At 43.5% G+C, this 24,223-nt stretch overlaps 1 protein-coding gene across 2 annotated transcripts; it reads right to left on the bottom strand.

Annotated features, from left to right (window-relative positions):
* Positions 1 to 1,962: 1,962 nt before the first annotated feature.
* LOC129714254 (heterogeneous nuclear ribonucleoprotein L-like) lies at positions 1,963 to 24,223 on the bottom strand. 2 transcript variants are annotated; one of them, XM_055663803.1, is made up of 13 exons: positions 24,068 to 24,223; positions 18,912 to 19,042; positions 16,941 to 17,178; positions 15,900 to 15,985; positions 14,562 to 14,658; positions 14,110 to 14,182; positions 9,435 to 9,494; positions 7,618 to 7,901; positions 6,626 to 6,747; positions 5,271 to 5,472; positions 4,397 to 4,454; positions 4,192 to 4,287; positions 1,963 to 2,302 (listed from the first exon to the last, which is right to left on the bottom strand). In XM_055663803.1, exons 1-13 carry the CDS (start codon positions 24,137 to 24,139, stop codon positions 2,244 to 2,246), a joined length of 1,578 nt encoding a protein of 525 aa, XP_055519778.1. In that variant the 5' UTR covers positions 24,140 to 24,223; the 3' UTR covers positions 1,963 to 2,243. The 2 variants fall into 2 exon arrangements, with proteins under 2 accessions (XP_055519778.1, XP_055519777.1); XM_055663802.1 differs by having other exon boundaries at positions 24,056 to 24,219.

Below are 24,223 nucleotides of genomic sequence, written 5' to 3'. Positions count from 1 at the left end.
GTTGTACAACGTTAGTACCTCCACCAATGTAAAGCACTTTGGCCAACAAGAGTTGTTTTTTGAGCTGTCTGCCACTGAGGAAGTCACATTGGGAGCGCAAAATGAAAAGGGGAAGGATTGCATGAATGGCAGCTCCACCTGGAGATCCATTTGCAACCCTCGATGCCAGGAATGGAAGTGGCGAGAGGGTGGGTGAAGCAGTCTTTGATCGAATGATACAGAATGGAAACTTCAGCCCACCAAAGCCACGCCATCGATCACCCTGTTCAGTTAACCTGCTTTCTCATCCGCTCCCGACATTCTAGGGGTGATTTACATAGGACCAATTGACCTACAAATCTGCACGTCTTTGGGATGTGGGAGGAAACCAGAGGACCAGGAGGAAACCCACGCCATCACGGGGAGAGGTGTAATCTCCATACAGCCATTTATTCATCAGTCAAAATAATTTATTCAAATGACAAATAATCTACATCGTATGTATTTTGGGCTAAAAACACAAATGGAATTTTTTTTACAGGAAAAAATGGCAATGATACGGGAGAGATCATGGGGTGGATAACCAGCAACCACCCAGTACACTAGCACTCTCCTACACACACTAGGGACAATTTACAATTTTACCAAAGCCGATTAACCCACAAACCTATATGTCTTTGGAGTGCGGGAAGAAGCCGGAGATCCATGAGAAAGCACCTCGGCATCACTGGGGAAACGTGCAAACTCCGTACAGGCAGTACCTGTGGTCAGGATCGTACCCGGGTCTCTGGTGCTGTGAGGCTGTAGCTCTACTGCTGTGCCACCATGGTGTTTAATCTACAAAGATACATTGCCGATAGGATGGACAGCTGGTTGGAGTTAGGTTCTCAGCTGCTCGTATGACCTCGGGCATGGAGATTCCGTGGATCGAGACGGGCGTGAGCCCGAGAGGTACACATAGCTGGAAACTGCGGAGATGGTCGAGGGGGGAGGAAGGGAAGAGAAGAGGGAGAATCTGGTGCAAGGTCAACCAAGTTTATGGGGAAGGGTGCAAGGGGCAAAAAAGGAGGGGTGGGGAGGAGAAAGGGAGGTTTGTCGATGTTACCCAAAATTGATTCCCGCACTTAGGGTAAAAATCTGTGCATTCACCCTATCAATTCCCCTCATGATTTTAAACATTTTAATATCACAGCTCCCTCCATAACTTCCTGGTCAATTCGTCCCTTCCCACCCGAATCACCCCCTCTCCGGGCACTTTCCCTTGCAACCGCAGGAAATGCTACACTTGTCGCTTTACCGTCCCCCCTTGATTCCATTCAAGGACCCAAGCAGCCGTTCCAGGTGCGACAGAGGTTCACCTGTATCTCCTCCAACCTCATCTATTGCATCCGCTGCTCTAGGTGTCAGCTGCTCTACATCAGTGAGACCAAGCGCAGGCTTGGCGATCGCTTCGCCCAACACCTCTGCTCAGTTCGCAATAACCAACCTGATCTCCCGGTGGCTCAGCACTTCAACTCCCCTTCCCATTCCGAATCTGACCTTCCTGTCCTGGGCCTCCTCCACAGCTAGAGTGGGGACCACTGGAAATTGGAGGAGCAGCACCTCATATTTCGCTTGGGCAGTTTACACCCCAGCTGTATGAACATCAACTTCCCTAATTTCTGGTAGTCCCAACTGTCTCCCTCAGCTCCCCCTCAGCCCTCTGGCTCCTCTTCCTTTCTTCTTCCCACCCGCACATCAGTCTGAAGAAGGGTTTCAGCCCGAAACGTTGCCTATTTCTTTCCCTCCGTAGATGCTGCATCACCCGCTGAGTTTCTCCAGCACTTTTGTCGACCTTCGATTTTCCAGCATCTGCAGTTCCTTCTTAAACTTAATATCACAGCCTCCTGCACTCCAAGGAATAATGTCCAAGCCTGCCCAATCTCTCCCTATAGCTCAGGCCCTCTGGGCCTGGCAAGTCCTTAGCTTGAAATAAAGGTACAATTGTGCCAGTTAAATGGTTTGTCTTTTATTGAATCATAGTACTGGATCTCCATCTAATCACAAGTGATAAAAATGAAGAGTATTTCACTTCTACAATATGGGTTTACTTAAAAATAAAAGTTAAACCTATAACTAGAAAATAAAAAAAACTGGAATACCCAATGTGGCTCATTTCTTCTGTATGAATGAAAGGTTTACTGCACTTTAACAACTGCATAAAAATACTAAAATACAAGTCACGATTATAGAGAATGGCTGGCAGTCCATCGCTGAGCTGGTCTTTACGCTGCATGCTGTACCGTGGAGAAACACAGTTTCAGAGTGTAGGGATATGGACCACCTGGAGGGTTAAGAAAAAGGCAGGTCAGTCTTTTCAAAACCACTTTAGCAAAGTGAAGTCAAATGTACATCAAAGATAAGACAAAAAGCTCAGCAGGTCAGACAGACAGCAGGTCAGGCAGAAAAGGGTGACGTTTCAGGTCAAGTACTTTCTTCAGATGGAGTCAGGTGAAAGGGATACGAGAGATGTAGATGGTGAGGTAGAGAGGCATAGAACAAATGAATGAAAGATATGCAAAAAAAGTAACGATGATAAAGGAGACAGGCCATTGTTAGCTGTGGGCCAAGTGAAAACGAGTTAGACAAATGAGACTCAAGACGACTTTGAAGCCAGCAACAACTTAGGCAGGAGAGGATTGTAAGGGTTACTTGAAGTTAGAGAAATCTATGTTCACACCGCTGGGGTGTAAGCTGCCCAAGTGAAATATGAGGTGCTGTTCCTCCAATTTGTGTTCGGCCTCACTCTAACAATGGCAAAGCAGAAAGGTCAATGTGGGAATGGGAAGGTGAATTAAAGTGTTTGGCAACTGGGAGATCAGGCAGGTCTAGACGGACTTTCACTTGGTTTATGTATGTATGGCTGAAAACATTACCTCTGGAGCTGTGACATGCAGCTGTAATCAGCTTAATGCAGTACTGCACGACACTGCCGGCATGGACTGGACTTCAACAGCCCCATCGCAGCAGTGCCACATATATAATCAAAAACCAAGAATACTGCAGATGGTGCTGGGTGCATGGAACAAGCTGCCGGAGGAGGTAGTTGAGGCAGGTACCATAACACTTAAAAGACATTTGGACAGGTGCATGTATAGGAAAGGTTTAAAGCAGTGGTTCATAATCTCGTGGTCGTTTGGGCTTAGAAGGGAACACAAATAACCTATCAATTTGTTGAGCCCATGTTTAGGAACCTAACAAAGGTACATACCACATACAGTATTTTGTTCACGTATGCGCATACTGGTGCCAAAAAGGTTAAGAACCACTGGTTATTGGGATATGGACCAAACGCAGGCAGGTGGGACTAGTGCAGATGGGGCATCTTGGGCAAGTTGGGTTTCCGTACTGTACAAGTATGAATGCAGAATCTAAAGGAATTTGGGATATTGATTTTTAATGTATTTGTAATGTAATGTGTTTTTATGCATTTGATGTATTACTTTCCAAAAGCCCCTTTGATGGGTCAATTTTCTGTCATTCAAAAACCACCTTGCATTGTATTTTTCTATTTAAACTTGCCCATCGTGAATGAACACAAAAATACTATTTGAATTGCGGATACAATTGGAATATAGATGGCAATTGTTGGTAATGTGTAATAGAGGGGTATTTAGCATGTAACTTGTTATGCTGCAGCAAGGCTAAGAATGCGTAGGTTTGGAGTTTACATTGTGCTGATGGCAATATGTTGCTGAGCTTAGACACAAGATGCTGGAGTAACTCAGTGGGACAGGCAGCATCTCTGGAGAGAAGGAACAGGTGACCTTTCTTCAGATTCTCGACCCGAAACGTCACCCATTCCTTCTCTCCAGAAATGCCGCCCCGCTGAGTTACACAACCACCATCTGCAGTTCTTTCCTACACACAATGCAGAGATTAGCACGCTGACGTATAGAGCAAGTTGTTGGCGACATCGTCACATTAGATGCACACGCAATTTCTGCAAGGCAGACGCAGCACTTTCCCTCAAACAAAAGTCCCAGAAATGCTTATACTTTTACTACTACGACAATTGTAAAATCATGACGCAAGCCAACAGGCTGCATTGACATGAATGCCTTTCTATGCACGTGAACATTTTTTATAAGGGCGTGTACACTCATGTAATGCAATCCAGCATTTTCAAGAACCAAAAAATACAGCACAAGATTTTAATGCAGAAGGACGTACTTGGGTTCTTCATTTGATAGTGATTCAGCAGGGACAGTGATTCCATGGCATCGTTCTTAGTGTCCCACTCAATCAGGCCAGAGGAACTCCTCTCACCTACAACAATGACACAGAGTCAAATCACAAGCGGCAAAACAAAATGGGGCAAACCTCACAGTAGAATGCAAACCCCCCTGGTCTACATCGACAAACACCAAATACTCACTCTTTCCAGAAAATAACTTGAAAGCCGATGGTCTCTTCAAACACAGCTCATCACACACCTGAAACAAGAGGAGTTTTCTGTTGAGGCTAGGGAGAGGCATTTCAACTCGTTTTAAGTCACACATCCCCACCTTTCAAATCAAACCACCGCTTAATGTTTAAACTGTTATTTCTATTGATCCAATTCCATTCAAAAGAATTGAAATTCTACTGATTCTATTGATCATTTTGTACCAGACCCTGCCATTCTGTCTATAAGCAGCACTGGCCGAGGGATACCAGCCACAACTTTATTTGTCAAGTCCCATTGAAGTTTCTGTAACTCAGTTGCCAGAAGTTGTTAAAACAGTCTCCTGCTTAGTTAAAGGTAGATAAAAATGCTGGAGAAACTCAGCGGGTGAGGCAGCATCTATGGAGCTATATTCCTTTGCTCCATAGATGCTGCCTCACCTGCTGCGTTACTCCAGCATTTTTGTCTACCCTGATTTTTCCAGCATCTGCAGTTCCTTCTTAAACATTCCTGCGTAGAACAGTTTAGTCTCCAAGCAATAAATAACCAATATCTCATTCAGACACAAACCAAAAAAACAGCATTCACTGTATGATGTTCCTTAAACAATATCTACAAACTTCAGAGGCAAGCTGGTTTAGCTGAGATAGTACGGAAAAAGACCCTTCCGCCCGAACCGATTAGCGATCCCCACACACTTACACTACCCTGCACACACCGGGGACAATTTGCAATGACACCAACCCAATGAAACTGGAGATAGCCCTCGCAGGTCACGGGGGGAACGTACAAACTCTGGAGACAGCACCCGTAGTAACCATGATGAGTCACGTAGCACAGAGCAAAAACATTCACTTAACCGTACCTCACAGAAAGCATCTTCTGTCACCTCTGGAGGGGCATTGAAATAATGCAAGACATTGCTTGGGTGCTGGATTCGGTTCTTGCTCGCTTGCTCCGGGGTGGTGAAGCGATTGTTCCTTGAGCCAGAGAAATCCTTAAAACTGCAAGAGCCATCTTCAAGTTCATACGACTGACCAGCCATTATAGCCTGCTGTTTGGATACACTGGAAAAAAACACAAGCAGACAAATATTTTTTAAAATGCAAGTTTGTGCTATGTGTACAAAATACCTCCTGCTCATACCATTAAAAAGTGAACAATGTTTACCAACTTTGATGACAGGTATTTGCAATGTTATACCAATCCCAAATGAGCAGGAAGACACAATGAAAGACACAAAGTAATTGACCTTAGATCAGGCAGCATCTGTGGAGAACATGGACAGGTGACAGTATAGGAAGGAACTGCAGATGCTGGTCTATACCGAAGATAGATAGAAAAGGCTGGAGTAACTCAGCGGGTCAGGCACTCTGAAAGGCACTGACGCAAAACGTCACCTATTCTTGATCTCCAGAGTTACTCCAGAATTTTCTGCCTATCTTATGGATGTGATGTTTCAGGTTCAGTGCTATCTGCCCATGTTGATTATCAACCGCAATGTCACCCTTGTTCTCACAGATGCTGCCCGACCCGCTGAATTATGTCCCTTTGTGTAAACCAGCGCCTGCAATTGCTTATTTCTACAAAAAGATACAATACCGTTTGAAATAACCTAAAGGGTTCATTTCACCATCAATTTATGAAGCAGCTTTGAAAGGATCTTGATCCCAGTGTTTCAAATCAACCAAGTCACATTGTAAGAGACTCCCAGTTCCTTTATCCTGATTGTCCAATTCTGACAATCCCACCCGCAGAAACATGGCTTCCCTGATACAACCAGAGGTTTTGCAGCTCTGATGCTCTACTATACCTTAACCGCATCACCCATGCCTTAAATATAAAACCAACGTTCCAAAATCAGCAGGTCTGAAGAAGGGTCTCTACCCGAAACATCGCCCATTTCCTTCACTCCCTGGATGCTGCCTCACCCGCTGAGTTTCTCCAGCATTTTTGTCTACCTTCTAAGATCAGCAGCTCTGCAGCAATCTCATAAGACCCAGGCCTTATACATTGTGCAAAGGCTGACTTTTAACTGAGTAGTTGACTTGGCCTGAACAGGTTGCAGTAAACAATAGACATGAAAAGCTGGAGTAACTCAGCGGGACAGGCAGCATCTCTGGAGAGAAGAGATGGGTGATGTTTCGGATCGAGGCCCTTCATCAGACTATCTCCGCGGGGGGAGAGAAATAATCAACTTCCCACATTGTCCCCACGTACCACACGTTTAGTTTCTGGTCAAACATGTAGGTGTTATTCAAATGGTTGATGGCACGATCCACAGCAAATCCATCTCCCATCTCTACCATGGCAGCTCCAGGCTTGCTCTTCATAAATTTCACCTGTGAAAGCAGAAAAAAATATATAGAAACAGAACTAAAAATGATGCTAAACAAAATTAATTTTCAATTAGCTACTAGTCAGCGCGATACAGTGTGGAAACAGGCCCTTCGGCCCAGCTTGACCACGCCGGCCAACATGACCTGCTACAATAGTCCCACCTGCCTGCGCTTGGTCCATAGCTCTCCAAATCTGTCCTAGCCATGTACCTGTCTGTTTCTTAAACAGTGGGATAGTCTCAGCAACCACCTCCTGTGGCAGCTTGTTGCATACCCCCACCACCATTTGTGTGAAGAATCAGCTCTCTGTCTGTTATAGAGCCATACTGCACGCTAACAAACCCTTTGGCCCAACTCGTCCATGCTGTCCCATTCAAACTATTTCCACTTGCACACATCTGGCCCATAGCCCTCTAAATCTTTCCTATCCATGTACATGCCCAAATAATTCAAAGCATTCATGTATCTGACGCAACCACTTAATCTGACAGGATGTTCCATATACCCACTGTGGAAAATGTTACCCCTTGGGATCTAATTAAATCTTTCCTCTAAGCCCTCTAGTCCCTTAATTCCCCAATCGTAAGAAAAATCCATATTGATAGTGGGTACAGGGCTTCTTGGTTAATATTCCAAAACTCAAAACAAATGAGAGCCGTGATCTCTCGCACACATACACACGTGGACTACTCTCGACTTCCCAAATGCATGTATAGCTCCTTCAGAAACCTCTCCAATAATTTTCCAGCAGATGTCGGCACTTGCATTACAGATACCATCTTCACATGAATAAAAATCAGGCATACAAACTTGCATAATGAAATGTGGTTAATTGATTTACAAGAAGACATTTATACACGACACAACACGCACCTTCTCCACGTTTCCGTACAAGCAGAAGATGTTGAATACCCGGTCACAATTCATCCTGGAAGGCTCCAATCCATAGACCATCAGCACTGGGCTTTCGGCTTGCGGCCCATACTCTGGTGGGGGTGGGGGTGGTGGTGGACCGTACTGAGGGCCATAGCGTTGGCTGGGTGGGCCCCGGTGAGGACCACCCACAGGAGGGGGACCTCCCATCCGACGGCGCTCATAATGGGCCGGTGGACCATAGTCATCATCTGGATAGTGACTATAACCTCCTTGTGGGGCTCCTACAGTAGGAAATCAAAGCAGATACATGGATTTTGTTCAGGAGGCAATGCACTGAAAAACAAACAAACATTAAACCGCAGATGAACACAAAAAGCTGGAATAACTCAGTGGGACAGGCAGCATCTCTGGAGAGAAGGAATGGGTGACGTTTTGGGTCGAGACCAGACTGGTTAGGGATAAGGGATAAGAGAGATATAGACAATGATGTAGAGATAAATAATGAAACTTATGCAAACTAACGATGATAAAGGAAACAGGCCATTGTTAGCTGTATGATGGGTGAACCAAGAAGCTGGTGCGACTTGTGTGGTGGAGGGATAGAGAATGTCGGGTTACTTGAAGTTAGAGAAATCAATATTCATACCACTGGGCTGTAAGTTGCCTACATGCATTGTTCTTTATCTTTCCACATCTTAAGTTTATATCTCTCGTTTCCCTTATCCCTAACCAGTCCGAAGGGTCTCGATCCAAAACGACAACCATTCCCTCTACAGAGAAGCTGCTTGTCCCGCTGAGTTACTGCAGCTTTTTGTGTGCCTTCGGTTTAAACCAGTATCTTGCAGTTCCTTCCTAAACCATTAAACTGCAATGGACATGTCCCTCTCATAAGTTCCCAGTCACACGCACTGCTTGCCTCTCTTACACTCCCAATGCCTTCACATCAAGCAGGCAGTCAGTGTTCAAGATGCATGACATTCATGGTGACCTGGCTGTTTGGATTCAGAACTGGCTTGCTCACAAAAGACAGGGTTGTGGAGAAAAGGTGTTGTTATTCTGCACGGAGGTCTGTGATACAGGGGCCCTTATTTGAGGTTTATATAAACAGCAAATATAGATGGATTGGTAAGCCTACATTCAACACCAAAATTGGTGGAGTTGCACAGTGAGGAAGGTTGTGAAGTAGGCAGCTGGGTACAGCAGTTACAGAACTGGGCCCCATTATAGAAGACGTGGGTGGAGGCTTTGGAGGTTAACGAGGAATAGAGGGATTACGGTTTACAGCCTTTACTGCAGCGTCAGAGACTGAGGGCACGAACGGCGAATCTGTGGAATTCATTGCCCCATTTGACTGAGGAGGCTGTCAATTAATTTTTTACGGCACATTGAGATTTTTGATTAGCAAGGGTGTCAGGGGTGATGAAGGAACAGCAATATATTTCTGAAGAAGGGTCTCGACCCGAAGTGTCGCCTATTCCTTTGCTCCATAAATGCTGCCTCACCGGCTGAGTTTCTCCAGCATTTTTATCTACCTGCAGTATATCTCCAAGTCAGGATAGTGTGTCGGGTTGGAGGCCAACATGCTATCGCCCCCATGTTTATTAGTTCCCCATACTAAGTTCTTGATTAGGATGGATGTCAGGGGTTGTGGGGGAAAGATAGATCAGCCATGATTGAATAGTGGAGTAGACTTGATGGGCCGAATGGCCCAATTCTGCTCATTGAAGTTATAAATCGCCACCGGCATTAACGAATTTCAATGTACTCAAATAGGATCGGTCAGTCACCTCACTCCCACCAGCCTATATTCTTACCGTACTCAGAAGGATGGTCTCCAAGCAATGCGGGTTGACGTTGCCTCTTGTTGGGATCTCCTGTGCAAAGTGAAAAGTGCAGGGGAAAAAACAAGTTAAAATCATTTTCAATGGCACCCAAAACAATCGCAATAGAAAAGTAAAACCAAAACTTTGTACAGGGAGAAAGAAAAAAAACCCAGCATAGAATACATTAAGAGAACTACAATTTTTTCCCCCACAGTACAGAGATACATATTTAAGACTTTGAACTTTGAATTTATACAACAGTCTAATAAATCTAATGTCACAAAGGTTCAAGCATAAAAAGGTCTACTTACAGCCAGAGTTAGAGAATTACGTCCATGTGCACAATATTTCTGCATTTTTTCCTTACCACCCAATGCTTCAACAGCAACTTATTGCAGAAAGATGGCGCCCCAAACATATGCTTCAACCCTGCATTACACGTTTTACAGCAATGAATAGAAATCTTTTACAAAGACAGTACTAGCTTCTAACAATTGCATCTAGCAACAATCTCTTAACGTTCACAGTTCAGGTAACATTTTCTTCACAGATGTCAAATGGTTGAGTAAAGTGGTGAATATGAAAACCCAGTGTTCCTCCATGTCGCGCTCCTGAAAGTAGTGTTGGATGCGATGGTCTTTGTGGTAGCAAGGCTTACTTGTGAAGGATCTGTGTACATCTCCCACATAGGCAGTGGTGTACCATTGGTAATGTATCGTTTATGCAGCAAAATGGCTGTACTGATGTGCCTCACACAATGTGTCTCTTATTCCCTCCTGTTGAAGTTGCATGTTGCCGAGTATCAGTTGTTCATGTCTGAATGTTCTCTGAAAATGTAGGAATGTTTCTCGACAGGTTGGGTTGACTGGTGGAAGGAATTCAGCGTGTACTTCAAGAGCGTTGTATGAATGCACTGGTCTTATGACGAATATTCCTCTAAGCAAAGTGAGGGGAAGCCCCTGAAAAAATTCTGTATCAGTTCACATGAGGCAGTGTTTTTGGCCTTTGTTTGAAGAAATCTTGAAAATGAACACGTTTAAGTCTCTGGCGAATATGCCTCATTGTCTGCCTCCATTACCTTCACTTCAGAAGTCTAGGACAATGGTGGTTTGCCTCACAGTATGTAAGTCATGGCATGTCGTATCGCTGCTGGGTGATCTTGGCTCAATGTATGACACTCGATGTATTGGACCAGGAGCTTGTTCTTGTTCAGTAAGGAAACAATTCTGCTCGCTTCTCCAGAAAGGTCTGCCTATTACTGTTGCACTGTGAGCCCTTACCCATCAAATGGTTGTTATATAATGCAAAAGCAGTTTAAAATTAACAGGCTATCAAGCACAGTTCAACATTTAAGCAAAAAAATACAATTCCAGTTTTTATTTTGATCACAGATAAACACAGTTGAACATATTTAAATTATGAAAAACTCCTAATGTGAGATTAAACTCCAGTTATTGGCAAACTTACACCGTTCTTACTTGCAAGTTACACTGTTGTTAATTTGAAGCTATGCTGTTTCCAAATAGTGAGTCACGCACATGCACCCTATTTTTAAAGGCATTATATAATATTAATGCTGCCTTAGATGTGCTCGTTATAGACGAGAAGTGCACCATGATTAAGATTCACTATACCCAAATCAAATTCCAGTATGCATTAAATGAAGGAATTCAATGAAAGAACTGTACAAAGTTGGTTAAATACATGCTGTCACAATTTACAGTCATCATTTGGGCTGCCAAATCTCAGGTTTGACTTTCCTTTTCTGTTCAATGCAAAGATGCATTTCATGGCACCTTAAAACCACTTGGGACACACCCCGGGCATATCGGAATGTTAATGCTAAAGAAAATTAACAGTCCAATTTCAGAAGCCGCTAAAACATCACCGCCCAGAGATTAAGGTCATGCATTCCTATGGAGGTGATGCAACTCTATATTCAGGCCTGAACTGATATTGATTAGCTTTGCGCATAAAAATAAGGCCAAATCTCAAATGAGCGAGCATCAGACTAGCAGAGGTAAATCAGCTGCCTGCTCCCATGTGTAGAGTGGCTAGAATACCCAAATATATAAATGAAAGTTTTCATAAAATGAACCGCAGAAATTAAAATGACGGTCGATTTAAATGGCTTTAACTGGTGTTCATCAGGATGTTGGTAAATTCTAACTAGAAAAGTAATTGCCCTATGAAGGACATATAATACCAGCCATTAGCAATACCCGTAATCAGTTTTCCTGTCAATTTGTAGTCAACCTTAGGTGCTGATGTCCAAACTACTCTTTTATGCCTTTGCCTCTAGTCTATAGAATGTCAGTTGATGCAGACTACTGTCCCTGAACACCTAGAGGACCTGCCAATTGCCAGGAAAGTCAAACCTTGTGGAGCGTGCAAAAGATGGAAAACTTCCAGCAACATTCTGCTTTGACACAAATTTCAGTCAGAGTAATAATGAAAGCAGGAAAACATTTATCACCCAGAACATACATTTTTCAAAACTACAATCCACCACAATTTTATTTGATGCACTTACTGATATTTTTTAAGACTTGGATTACCTATTTTGGAAATGCCCTGAAATATCAGTGTACCCAAGTGAATTGCAAGAGCAATTATACAGAACACCCAGGAGACATGAATATGAATAACAATGTGTGCCAACTCACAGTAGATCATTAATAAGATATTTATAACTCTGAAACTCTACCTGCTTCATATTCTTGAAACAATCTTTCAGGTGCTGTGATCACCCATTGAAACAACACCATTGATTTAATGTTTGGCAGAATAGCTACATGTGTTTGAGGCTCATTCGGATACAATGTGCTTTGGAAAAATTTGAAAATTTATTCATGAATGTAACGGAGATCGTGGCTTTGCTGAGGCAGGTTTTTCCCCCTGTACAAATTCCAGTTCACAATTTTACTCGCCATTAAAAAATCTTGTGCATTTGCAAATATAAAAATCTCAACATTAAAAGCTCTATTTCACCGTACCATTTGGTACACTTCCATGCTAGAAATATCTCTGCAATTAAAGTGAAATGTTCTGGGCAGTGTTTGAGGCACTTACGCAATGCAAACAAATAAGCTTTGAATCTTGATGTTTACCAACAATTTTATAGGATTGTTGGGATCTGGATAGGACTGCAAACTTTGTATTCCTTGGCCATTTCAAAGCTTGGTCCAGCCCCACAACCAAACTGGAAGGAAGATTTGGCCTTCCAAAACCGCTGATTTCACAACATTTCTTTTTAGTGATTAATAACAGAGTGGCATTTTATGAAGCATCAGAAAATCAAAACTTCTAATCCATTTATGGACTGCAATGATACACAAATCTTAAGTCAAAATAATTCAGAATCATTGATTATTTAAAGATTAAATCCTGACAGATGTAACAGAGAAATGTGCAATTTCATTTATATATACACAAAGAAAGTATTTTCAGAAACTGTGATGATTGTTTGAATAGTTAAAACTGACTAAAACAAGTTCAGTAAAGGCTGTAAACCTTAATCCACCGTTCAATCCTCAACTGCAATATTATAGTTTATTTAAGAGTGCTTAAAGGGTAAAAGGCATTAATTTATATGAAGTAACTGCTGTGGATTCAAACACAAAATACTACGCTCAGACTTTAGACATCAATGCCTTGAACGGACCAATTCCAGTAACCCTGTAACCATTCAGCAGCTAGAGAGAACTTCAACCAAGGCTAATAAATCTCCCTAATCTGTAATTGTGTAGAATAAGCAGTGAAAACACCTCCATTAAAGCTGTAGAAAGCAGAGGTTTTGTAAATGTATAACAATTCTGTATTATCCACCAAAGCTTCAGAATCGTTCAAATCCAAATGTAAGGATTCCTGTAGCCTTACTAAACATGTTGTACTGGAAGGGCCTGTACATCTTGCCAACTAATCCCAGACCCAACAGTTGACTTTGGCAAGGCGGACATTGTGCTTTGACAATATGAAAAGCAAAGCAGTTAGCTGGTACAAATAAACCATGGTATAAATCACGATGCAGGTAGCTGCTGGGGATAAAAGCGTTACATGTGATTAAGCTCAACACAATCAAACTGAAGTAAATTAATTACACGAGCAGTGACAAAGTAGAGAAACAAATATAAACCATGTTTAGATCACCAGATCAAAACAGAACTCAAGATAAGATCCGTCCCACAAATTGTTAAAATAAAACACAAGCTCCACATTTATAGTTGTAATATCAACTTAAGAACCCCATTTACTACGTGGTAAGCAAAAACATCATGGGGTGTTTTTTTGCATGGTTTAACCACAAAGCTTGCCAGCAGCTTAAGAGGTTATTAAGCTGGTTACCAATAGACCCACGTGCATGCCTGTTCAGCTATCCTGAGCTTCCACAGCCATCCGATGACTGGAAAAGAAAGCAATTCACCAAACGAGAACCCACCACCATAAGACAGATTGAGCAGTTGTTAGAAGCCTACAAGGTGCAGTATTCCAATGTTGCTGGAAGCTTTTCTGAATTGCCATAATTGACAGCACCAATGTTATAACTGTAAAATATGGTGTAGGGTTAGATGGAATGTAATTTGCAAAACAAGTGGTAATGTACAAGAGTTTCAAAATTCAAGAATTGCATGTAAATTTAAATGCATATGTACCAAGTGTATATTACCTTGTCCTCCCAAATTAGGATTTGTATAGTCCCATGTATCCTGATCATTTTTGAAGACGTTCAAACGAGTAGGCTATAGAGTGGAATTCAAACTATATTAGTGCAATGAATTAATGTGGAACATCTGCTTTCCAGTAAACAACCATGGTTCAAGCCAAAAAACGTAGTGTGATTATCCAATACAAACCAAGCTTTGAGGCACTGTGAACCCTTTCACCTCATCACCCCAAGAGACAGACACCATGTTACAAGAGTTTCATGTTTACAACATAGATATTATCTTAATTCTAACCTCAATGTCATTTAGCAGCCATAACAAGACATTCTACAATTGTGGAAATATAGATTTGTTGGAATAAAATTAATTCAACCCATCGTCTCAGTTCAACAATGTTCTCATTCTTCATTGGCGAGAGTACCAGGCAGTACGTCCATTTTAACATGTCACTTACTTTTGCATACTCAATCTTCAAGGTACAACATCCAGAATAAATGTCTGCTCCATTGAGAGATGCTTTTGCTCTCTGAGCACTCTGCACAGAGTCAAATGTGTCTCAAGTTAAGATAAATAAAATCAGATGAAAGGCACATTGAAGGGGCAGCACAGAGGCGTAGCAGCAGAGTTGCTGCCTTACAGCGCTACGGTTGCTACCTTGCAGAGCCAGAGAGCCGCATTTGATCCTCACTACTATTAGCCCTGTCCCTCAGTGCGAGTTCATTCCAAGAGCTCTCCCGAGTTTAAAGAAAATCAAACTCGTGGTAGGCACGGAGAATGAATGTAGCGCGTACATCGGAGCTTGGGGGACGTCCCTTAGCGCTAACGGCAGGTACTCGGGAAGACTTGCAAACGACAGGCAAGCACGGGAAGACTTGTGAAGATGATGTAACAATGTCCACGAGAGCCCCGAGTACCGACGAGATTTACGGCCATTACCGTAAATCTCTGAGTTCGAATCAGGCCAAACTCGGGAGAGCTCTTGAAATGAACTCGTACCGTGGGAAAGTGGTTTATGACTGCTGTCTGTATGGAGTGGGGGGGGAGGAGGAAATAGTCATATAATTTCAGGTCAAATTTGTAGTTTGAGCCAATGGCAAAGGGACTAAAGTCAGGGAGATTAAAGCTTATTTCAATCGAGGGAAACAGATTGATGCAGCACGAGTGAGATGGAGCTTTAAGAAGATAACAAGCAGAGTAACAAAGGGACTAAGAGGCGTTAGAGAAGTGGAACATCAACATACAAATGGAATAGGCTGTCGTGGAATTTTTCACACAAAAGGTAGTGGGTGTATGGATCAAGCTGTGAAAGGAGGTAGTCGAGGCTGGGATATCCCAATGTCGAAGAAACAGTTAGACAAGTACATGGATAGGCCAGGTTTGGAGGGATATGGACAAGAGGGGGCAGTAGGAAAGATTAAAAAAACAGAACTCGCCCATGTTTATTCTTCGAAGGTAGACAAAAATACTGGAAAAACTAACATTTTTGTCTACCTTCAATTTTTTCCAGCATCTGCAGTTCTTTATTAAACAAGTTTATTCTTCAGTCACCAACATAATTGAATTGACTGTTCTATCCCACTCCTGTGCCAGTTGCTTGAGCTGCAGCTTGCATTAAATCCAAAACAACTGGTGTGTCTCACTGCTGCAGCTAATGCAGATCCCAGACATGGACCAATTAACTTACAAAAGCCATAGGAGTGTGCCCATATCCCCATTACTACTTTAACAATAGAATATGTCAAAGTGGAAACTTTGTCCAATGCCCCCACACATTCAGTGCTAAAAAGGATATTCCACCATTGCCTGCACACCATTCTTTCTGAATATGACAATTCTTTGCACGGGTCCACAAGGATTGCAAATTGTGTATAACACATCCTGTAAAATAAAAACAATGGTTTGTTATAATGAGCTTACAGTTTCACATCGTGCTCAACATTGCCCTCTCTTCCAGCCCACAGAATAAATTATATAAAGATACAAAAGAAAAGGTATAAAGATGCACACTTAAATGTTGCATCCCCCTTTCAACTGCTATAATGTGATTTAGTGCAGAAACACACTCATCAGGCCTACTGAATCCACACTGACGATAAAGCACCCATTCACACCACTGCTGCTGGCATGAGGGAAGAAAGTGAGGCATTTAAAGGGCACAGAACACACAAGCTCCACAAAGACAGCACTGGGTACAAACACATTTGTTGGAGTGGAAAAGTGGTAGTCGCACCAGCTGGGACTCGCACTAGTTGTCTCACAGCAGGAGAGCAGGCTTCCTCCCACTAAGCTCATTTACACAATCTTGTATCAATCCCATTCTAATTACTCCATATTTTTTACAAACCCCATCGCAAATGTTATCACCCAACTGCACACTAGGGGAGCTTTACAGTAAACAACTCAGCACAGTGGCACAGCAGTGGAGCTACTGCCTTACAGCACCAGAAACCCAGGTTCAGGTCCTTAGGCGCTGTCTGTACGGAGTTTGGATGTTCTCCCTGTGACCGCGTCCCAAAGGTGTGCGGGTTTGTCGGTTAAACAAGCCTCTGTAAATTTCCCCTGGCGTGTAGGAAGTGGATGAGAAAATGGGATAACATGGACCTAGCATGAAACGTGTGATCGATCGGCAGCGGAGGTCCGAATGTTGCATCTCAAACTCTAAAGCGAAAACTAACTAACCACTGGGCAACTGAGCATAAAGAGTGTAATGCGGATCGCTGAACTGTGACACAAATGTATTATTTAAATTCTCAAGTCCTACTGATTTTAATCCTCATCACCTGTTTCATGGTTAATAACTGTACACAATGCACAATAACATTTGCTAACCCACCGTTGTAATTGGGTAGATGGGGTTCATCACTGTGAAGAGCAGTATGTTGTTTACGTTTCTGGAATCATCTGAGTCACCGGGCCTGGAGATTTTCTGGCTGGTAGAATAGTTAACAAAAGCAGGCTGCGCACCCACGTAGATCTGACTTTCAACGGCAAAGTTCACACAGGCACACGCACCATTCAGCTCCTCAAATTCCACCAATGCTTGTCGCTTCTTTGGCATCATCACCACATAGCTGCAAGCACAAAGAAAAGCTGGCGTCACTTGTGAACGTCAGTCAGTTGGTGTCGACGTGAGAACGTAGTCAAGTAATGCCTCCATTTTAAGCAAGGCATTCCCAGAACTATCTTCAACAAAGAGCTAAAGCGTTTTGCCTTTAAACCAAGGAAAAAGCAATAAGGATTCCTTTAAAAAAAAGCATGTTGTGATTTAGCCTTATGGGTGACAGTCAAAATGAGAGAATATAACAATGTTAATTGGAGAGCTAGCCATTTTAAATCTTCAATTAAATAATGCTATGGAGCTCAGCAACAAAATGGCTCAAATTATAAATTTCTCGTTCATCCAAATTGATAAATTGATCATGAAACAAACTACTAAAAAAGAGACATGCAGTAGATTCTGATATCATGATTCAACAGTGTTAGAGGAACAGTGGGCCAGGCAGTATTCGGGCAGGGACTGGACAGGTAGCGTTTTGGGCTGGGACTCTTTTACAGACAGGTTGAGAAAAGTGCTCAGCTGCTCCTTCTAAACAGGTATGGGCATAGTGCAAGAAGACCTTCGTTTTCATAACTCAACGGTCAATTATGGGATCCCTTGCCAAATCCAAATATCTGGAATTCAAGCACCAATACATCTGCTGACAAACAAGTGCATAGAATAGCGATCAGTCCACCACAGTGTCACCATGACTTCAGTGATGTGCACCCACATATGGTTCCACAGGTTAAAAGTCCAGCATATAAACGACTGTAGATGTTTCATGATTAGTACGGGTGTCAAAGGTTATAGGGAGAACACAGGACAATGGGGTAGAGGGGGGAAAATAGATCATGCGTGAGTGAATGTCGTAGACTCGATGGACAGAATGGCCAGAGTTAGAGCTCTTAGGGCTAGCGGAATCAGGGGGTTCTGATTGTGGAGGATCAGCCATGATCATATTGAATGCAGTGGTGGCTCGAAGGGCCGAATGGTCTACTCCTGCATCTATTGTCTCTGTGTCTATGTATCTATGTATGTCTTGCTATCACAAAGCTTGCACCTAGAGGTCTGAGTCACTTCCAAAACGAGTAAATGATTTTTTTTCCAATTGACATTTAACACTTCGCTCTGACACTGCATTTCTACTCATTTAATCTCTGCCACATTCGATGAACAAATTGTAGGTCTACCACCAATTTTCCAACACCCTTATTCCACAGCAGTGCTGGATTTACCACTTTGCCAGAGGTCAATCAATAATAATTCAACAATACACCTTTGACCCACTAATTATTCCCCCCCCCCACGTCTCCAAGGAAACATGGATTGTTTCGATGGTGTATCTGCAATCAAATCTGCTATATTTGTAAATGCGTTGTGACATAAATTTGAAATAGATATTACCAAAAGTCAGAAATCTGCTTTTTAAATTTCATGAATTCTACACTGCTATAATCTATGTTACCTGAAAAATGAATCTGGCTCAGCCTCGAGGCAATTAATTGCACTCACGTCACTACACATGATGTCAGGTCTAATTATAATCTGGAGGCAGCAGATGGGAACCAGGATCTCAGAAACTAGGTCAGGATACGGACTGTGCAATTCTAGCAGGGGTGTCAGAATCGATTCACAACCTCGTTCGGGCTTTGCCAATCACTCACATTTTAAATAAGCCCATGAAATATTATCCACCACGGGGAAAGTTAATAAATGTAATATTTGCGAAGGACAATCTTCCATCGACTCTGGACCTGCGCTTACCTGATGGCACCAAACTCTTGCAGTGCCTCGACAAGGTCTGCCTCCATTACTCCATCAGACAGGCCTCTGACATGTACCACAGGGGATGGAGACGGTTTATGAGGATCTTCAAGATAGCTGCCATCCTGTTGCTGCAAAGGAGAGTTACGTTAGTGCAGTGAATTGTGTCATCTCCCCACTACACCAATCTGCCCGGGAACAACAAGCATCTTCTCTAGAAATCTACCACAATGCCTTCTCTAATAATCTACCCACAATGAGATGACCCATCCCGTTCATCTGTTTGCATCCACATAATTTTACCCATTGGCTCCAGTCAGGTCAGTGTTCCAGATCCTTGGCCGAAGGGGTCGTTTCTTGTACGGGAAGGGGGGAGGGGGGTAATTGGCAAGGTGTCTGGCGATTTGGGGGACATCAGTGCCTCGAATCTCAGCATTTGCGCCACATTTTCGGGTGGACTTCAGAATTTAATTAATAAACACAAGACGGCAATTCTTAAAACTATAGGATTATCATTAACCTCAATGGGATTCAAATTATTTGAATTACTAGAATTACTGATTGAATTATTTGAATTACTAGACAGAAAGATGCTAGTTTGAACAGTAAAGATAGGCAAATTAATTAAGTTTCCACAAGAGCAGAAAGGCAAAATGTCCAGAAACCAATCAAAACTCCAATGTCGCGTGAGTATATTCAACCTGTCTGAGGGGGGAAGAAATGGTGGAGTAGGATGAAATGAAACAGAAAGCACACAAAAAAATGACGGCAATTGATTAATAAATCATATAAAGCAGCAGTTCTGGTTGTAAGATCAGATATAAGATGCAAACGAGGCATATCTTTGAATCCTAGCATTCATTATCATAACTCCCTTATGTAGAAATCCTCCAATAACATCCCCACATTTTTCAGGATTAGATTCCAAATGCTTCCCCATCTTACTAACATGGTCATCAATATCACCCCCCTCCCCTCAGAATTAACCAATTCACAAGTAAGTAAATCTTTAAGAGTCTACATTCCTTATGAGTTATTCTAGCAGACAATGAAGTACAGATCAAGGCAGGAGGTCCCTAGATATCAGGAGGGTCCTTCCCCAACTACCACTTAAGATTGTTGTAAATCCTTGGAATTCCCAACAGCAATTAGCTGTCTATTTTCAGCTGCCAAGATACAATACTGAGCATTCATGGACCCAGAGATCTTATTTTTAAGCCACGGTATCATTTGATCAGCAAACATGGCATGTTGGCCATGCGACACTCAAAATCCTTGAAGGCAATCATACACAACAATGAGTTAAATGCATCAGTCCTGATGACGTACGTACGTCAACCAGAAAATGAATCACATTCCACCTTTGTCCATTGGGACTCCACAGCCTGCAGCTTGTGCTCAAATTAGGTTGAAAAACCTCATGCACAGAACTTTAGCAAAAATGTGGACACAAAATGCTGGAGTAACTCAACGGGTGAGGCAGCATCTCTGGAGAGAAGGAATGGGCGACGTTTCGGGACGAGACCTTTCATCAGACTTTAACACAGCACTTTAATAAGAGTGTTCCTCAAGTCCAAATGCACCAGATCCACTGGATCCCCTCGACTATTCTGCTAATTACTGTGTCAAATAAATACAGGTTTTCAATAAATCTATGTTAACCTACCATTTTTTCAACGGATTCCACTATCTCTCCCCCCACCCCCACCTTCCCTAGATCTAGTCTCTATGGTACTTTGAGAAATGATAACCAATGAATCCATTATCACCATTGGTGACTCAAAACTTGAATGCTGGTCTTATCAGTCCCATTATCCACCCAATTATTTTTTCACTCATGCTAATTGCCATCAGCTCCACATTCTAGTCCCATTATTCTCTGCTATTTCTAGATTTTCTGCACCATATTCGTGAAGGTAGACAAAATATGACAAATCCCTCTATCTCCTTATCACCCAAGTGCTTTCTTCAGCGTAACTATGGAAGCTTTGAGCACTTATTTCTTGCTAGACAACTCTGGTAACAAGGAAATGCGTTTCTTGTAAAATTTTGAATTCATGCTTCAAATGTTAACCACTGTGATTGCTGAACCACATCAAACTTAAAATGTCGTTTTCCAAACTACCACAGGCAGCTCAAACATCACAACGTATTGGGCTGCTTTCAATTCATGTAAAATGCTACATAGTACAAGGTCCCCCTTCCTACCAAATTTAATTAATCCTATGAAAATGCACAATGTTAAATAAAAAGAGTCTGTTCTCTCAACAATGGTGGAGAAAATCCATCCACTGCACTATATGCACTAATTTGGTTAGCCAGACTAATTGAAGTTCCCCGTAACCATTCCCATTTATTCACTGTTCAGGATCCGGATGTTGCTGGCAACATTAGTATGCATTGTAAATCCCTGCTGCCCTTGACAAGGTAGTGACGACCTACCTGCTTGATACAGTACACTGCTGAAACTACTCCAACTGTTCTGCTTGGCAGGGAGCTCCAGGATATAGATTGTGCCACAATAAATTCCTGATTTATATTTTGACACCTGTTACTCTACTGTTTGCAGGTCTCCAGACAAGAACCACCGTCACTATTTATAGTTCCACCCAAGGCAATTTTACTCGACTTTCTAAACTATGAACCTTTCTCTCTCGGTTTAGAGACCAGCGATCCCAGCACATATACACTATCCTACACACACTAGGGACTTTTTTTTTTACATTTACCAAGCCAATTAACCTACAAACATGTACGTCTTTGGAGTGTGGGAGGAAACCTAAGATCTCGTAGAAAACCCTGGCAGGACACAGGGAGAACGTACAAACTCCGTACAGACAGCACCCATAGTCGGAATCCTGCGTGTTTCCTGCGTTGCATTCGCTGTAAGCAGGAACTCTACCGCTGGGCCACCGTTCTGCCCCTACATCTTAAACACTTTATCATTTGCCTATTACTTCGGTTAGGGTGCCCCACAATTTAACCCTGAACCTGGTTAACTTTGCAACTGCAAACTATGTTTTGTACTTGACCAACTTTGAACAAGTTGGAGAAGCATTTTTGTAGCACAGTGCATTCACAGCTCTGTGAATTAAAACCGGATCAATGATGGCATATTATAATCCAGCTAACTAGGACTCCCAAGGACACTAGTGCGCCATGGTGACACAGCTGGCAGCCCACAGACATAGAAACCCTGCTTCGATTCTGACCGCATGTGCTTCCTTTGGGTGCTCCACATTCCTCCCACATCTCAAAGACATGCGGGTTTGTGGGCTAACTGGCCTCTGTAAATTGCCACTGGTGTGTACTGGATGAAAAAATGGAATAATAATATGTGAATGCGCGATCGATGGTCAGTGTGGACTTGATGGGCACGTTTCCATGCTGAATCTCTGAACCTAAATCAGCAACAGGAAACAAGTCAGGAGTGTGATAGATTACACTTCATGTGCCTAGGTGAGAGCAACGTACAAGAGTCCAACGTACAAGATGGATCATCGTGAAAAAGCAGCTATCGGGCACTCTACCAGACTAAATATTGCACTGCCAGTCACACTGGGCCTGTGGTATATCTAATTCACAAATATACATCCCAAGCCCAAACTTACAAAATTCTTAAAGGGTTGGGCAGGCTAGATGCAGGAAGATTATTCCCGATGTTGGGGAAGTCCAGAACTAGGGGCCACAGTTTAAGGATGAGGGAGGTCTTTTAAGACCGAGATGAGAAAATCATGTTTTACACAGAGTGGTGAATCTGTGGAATTCTTTGCCACAGAAGGTAGTTGAGGCCAGTTCATTGGCTATATTTAAGAGAGAGTTAGATGTGGCCTTGTGGCTAAAGGGATCAGGTTATGGAGAGAAGGCAGGGATGGGATACCGAGTTGGATGGTCAGCCATGATCATATAGAATCTCGAAGGGCCGAATGGCCTACTCCTGCACCTATTTTCTATGTTTCTATGTAAGCCCCAACACACATCTTTAAACTCAGCAACATTTAAAAAACAAATGAAGCCATTCAGCCCACAAGATTAAAATCACCATTCCCCAACTCACTTCCCTGCATTTGTCCACAAATTTTAACTAATCTATCAAACGGCATACATTTGGGATGGGAAAAAATGGGATAGAAGAACGTGGAAAATTACAATAAAGCAACAGGCACAGGTAAGGAGAAAAAAAATAATAATTAATAGCGCACATGACGTCCTCGAACACAAAGGCGCGGACACGTGGACGATGAGGCCCACAATTGAGAGGAAGCAATGACCAATAATGATTTATCAAACATTATTAGGTGAATTATTGACCGAAGCAGTTGCAACTGAGGTTGCGGTGGGATGCGGGCTTCCCCGTGTCATCTGTGCCGTTGGAGTGGGCGTTTGAGGAGAGCGGGCTCTTAACAACCCATTAACGAGGCGGGAGTTACCAAACGCAAACCCCCATCTCTCCCCCACACACACCGAGCGGGATCGGATCCCACCTCCTCCCCACACAGCCCGGCCCCTACTTCCCACTCACAGCCCGTCCCGCCGAGCGGGATTATTTAGTTTAGTTTCATTTAAAATTACAACGCGGAAATTTTGGTCCGAGTCCGCGCCCACCAGCGATCCCCGCACACTAACCTAACCTACACACACTAGGGACAATTAATATTTATACCAAGCCAATTAACCTACAAACCTGCACGTTTTTGGAATGTGGGAGGAAAACCGGAGATAGAAAACCCACACGGGTCACGGGAAGAGCGTGCAAACTCCGTACAGACAGCAGCAGCGGGGGTGGTGGTGGGGATCGAACCCGGGTCTCCGGCGCTGTGAGGCCACCGCGCTGCCCCAGGGACGGGATCCAACCGCCGCCCCCGTTCCCCGCGGCTTCTCACAGGCCCAGGCGGGCGGGATGGGAGTCGAATCCCACTTCACCCTCCCTCCCCCCCGCGTCCCACTCACAGGCCTGGTCCCAGTCTCGGTGTCCCCGTCCCCGTCCCCGTCCTCGTCCTCGTCCCGCCGAGCGGCCCCGGCCCCGGCTCCGTAAGCTGCCCGCGCCGCCATTTTCCGCCCGCTGCCGCCCTCAGCTGCCCCTCCCCGCACCGCCCCGCCCCCCGCCTCGCCTGCCGCGCCGCTATCTCTATCTCCTTCGTCACCTCCGCCCTTACTCGGCTGCCATCGTTCTCGGTCCTCTGCCGCTTGGCCGCCCGGCCATCGTACACCTGCTGCCTGGTCGCCATCTCGCCGCCGCCGCCGCTGTAGTTGCTGCCGCTGCCGCCGCGCCGCGGGTCCGCGTCCGTCTCCCTCCCCTCACACTCCGGCAC

The sequence above is a fragment of the Leucoraja erinacea genome, chromosome 38 (assembly GCF_028641065.1).
Source record: "Leucoraja erinacea ecotype New England chromosome 38, Leri_hhj_1, whole genome shotgun sequence".
Classification (NCBI taxonomy): Eukaryota; Metazoa; Chordata; class Chondrichthyes; order Rajiformes; family Rajidae; genus Leucoraja; species Leucoraja erinaceus.
Note: the sequence above shows the minus strand (reverse complement) of the source record. Positions and strands in the feature narration are given on the sequence as shown.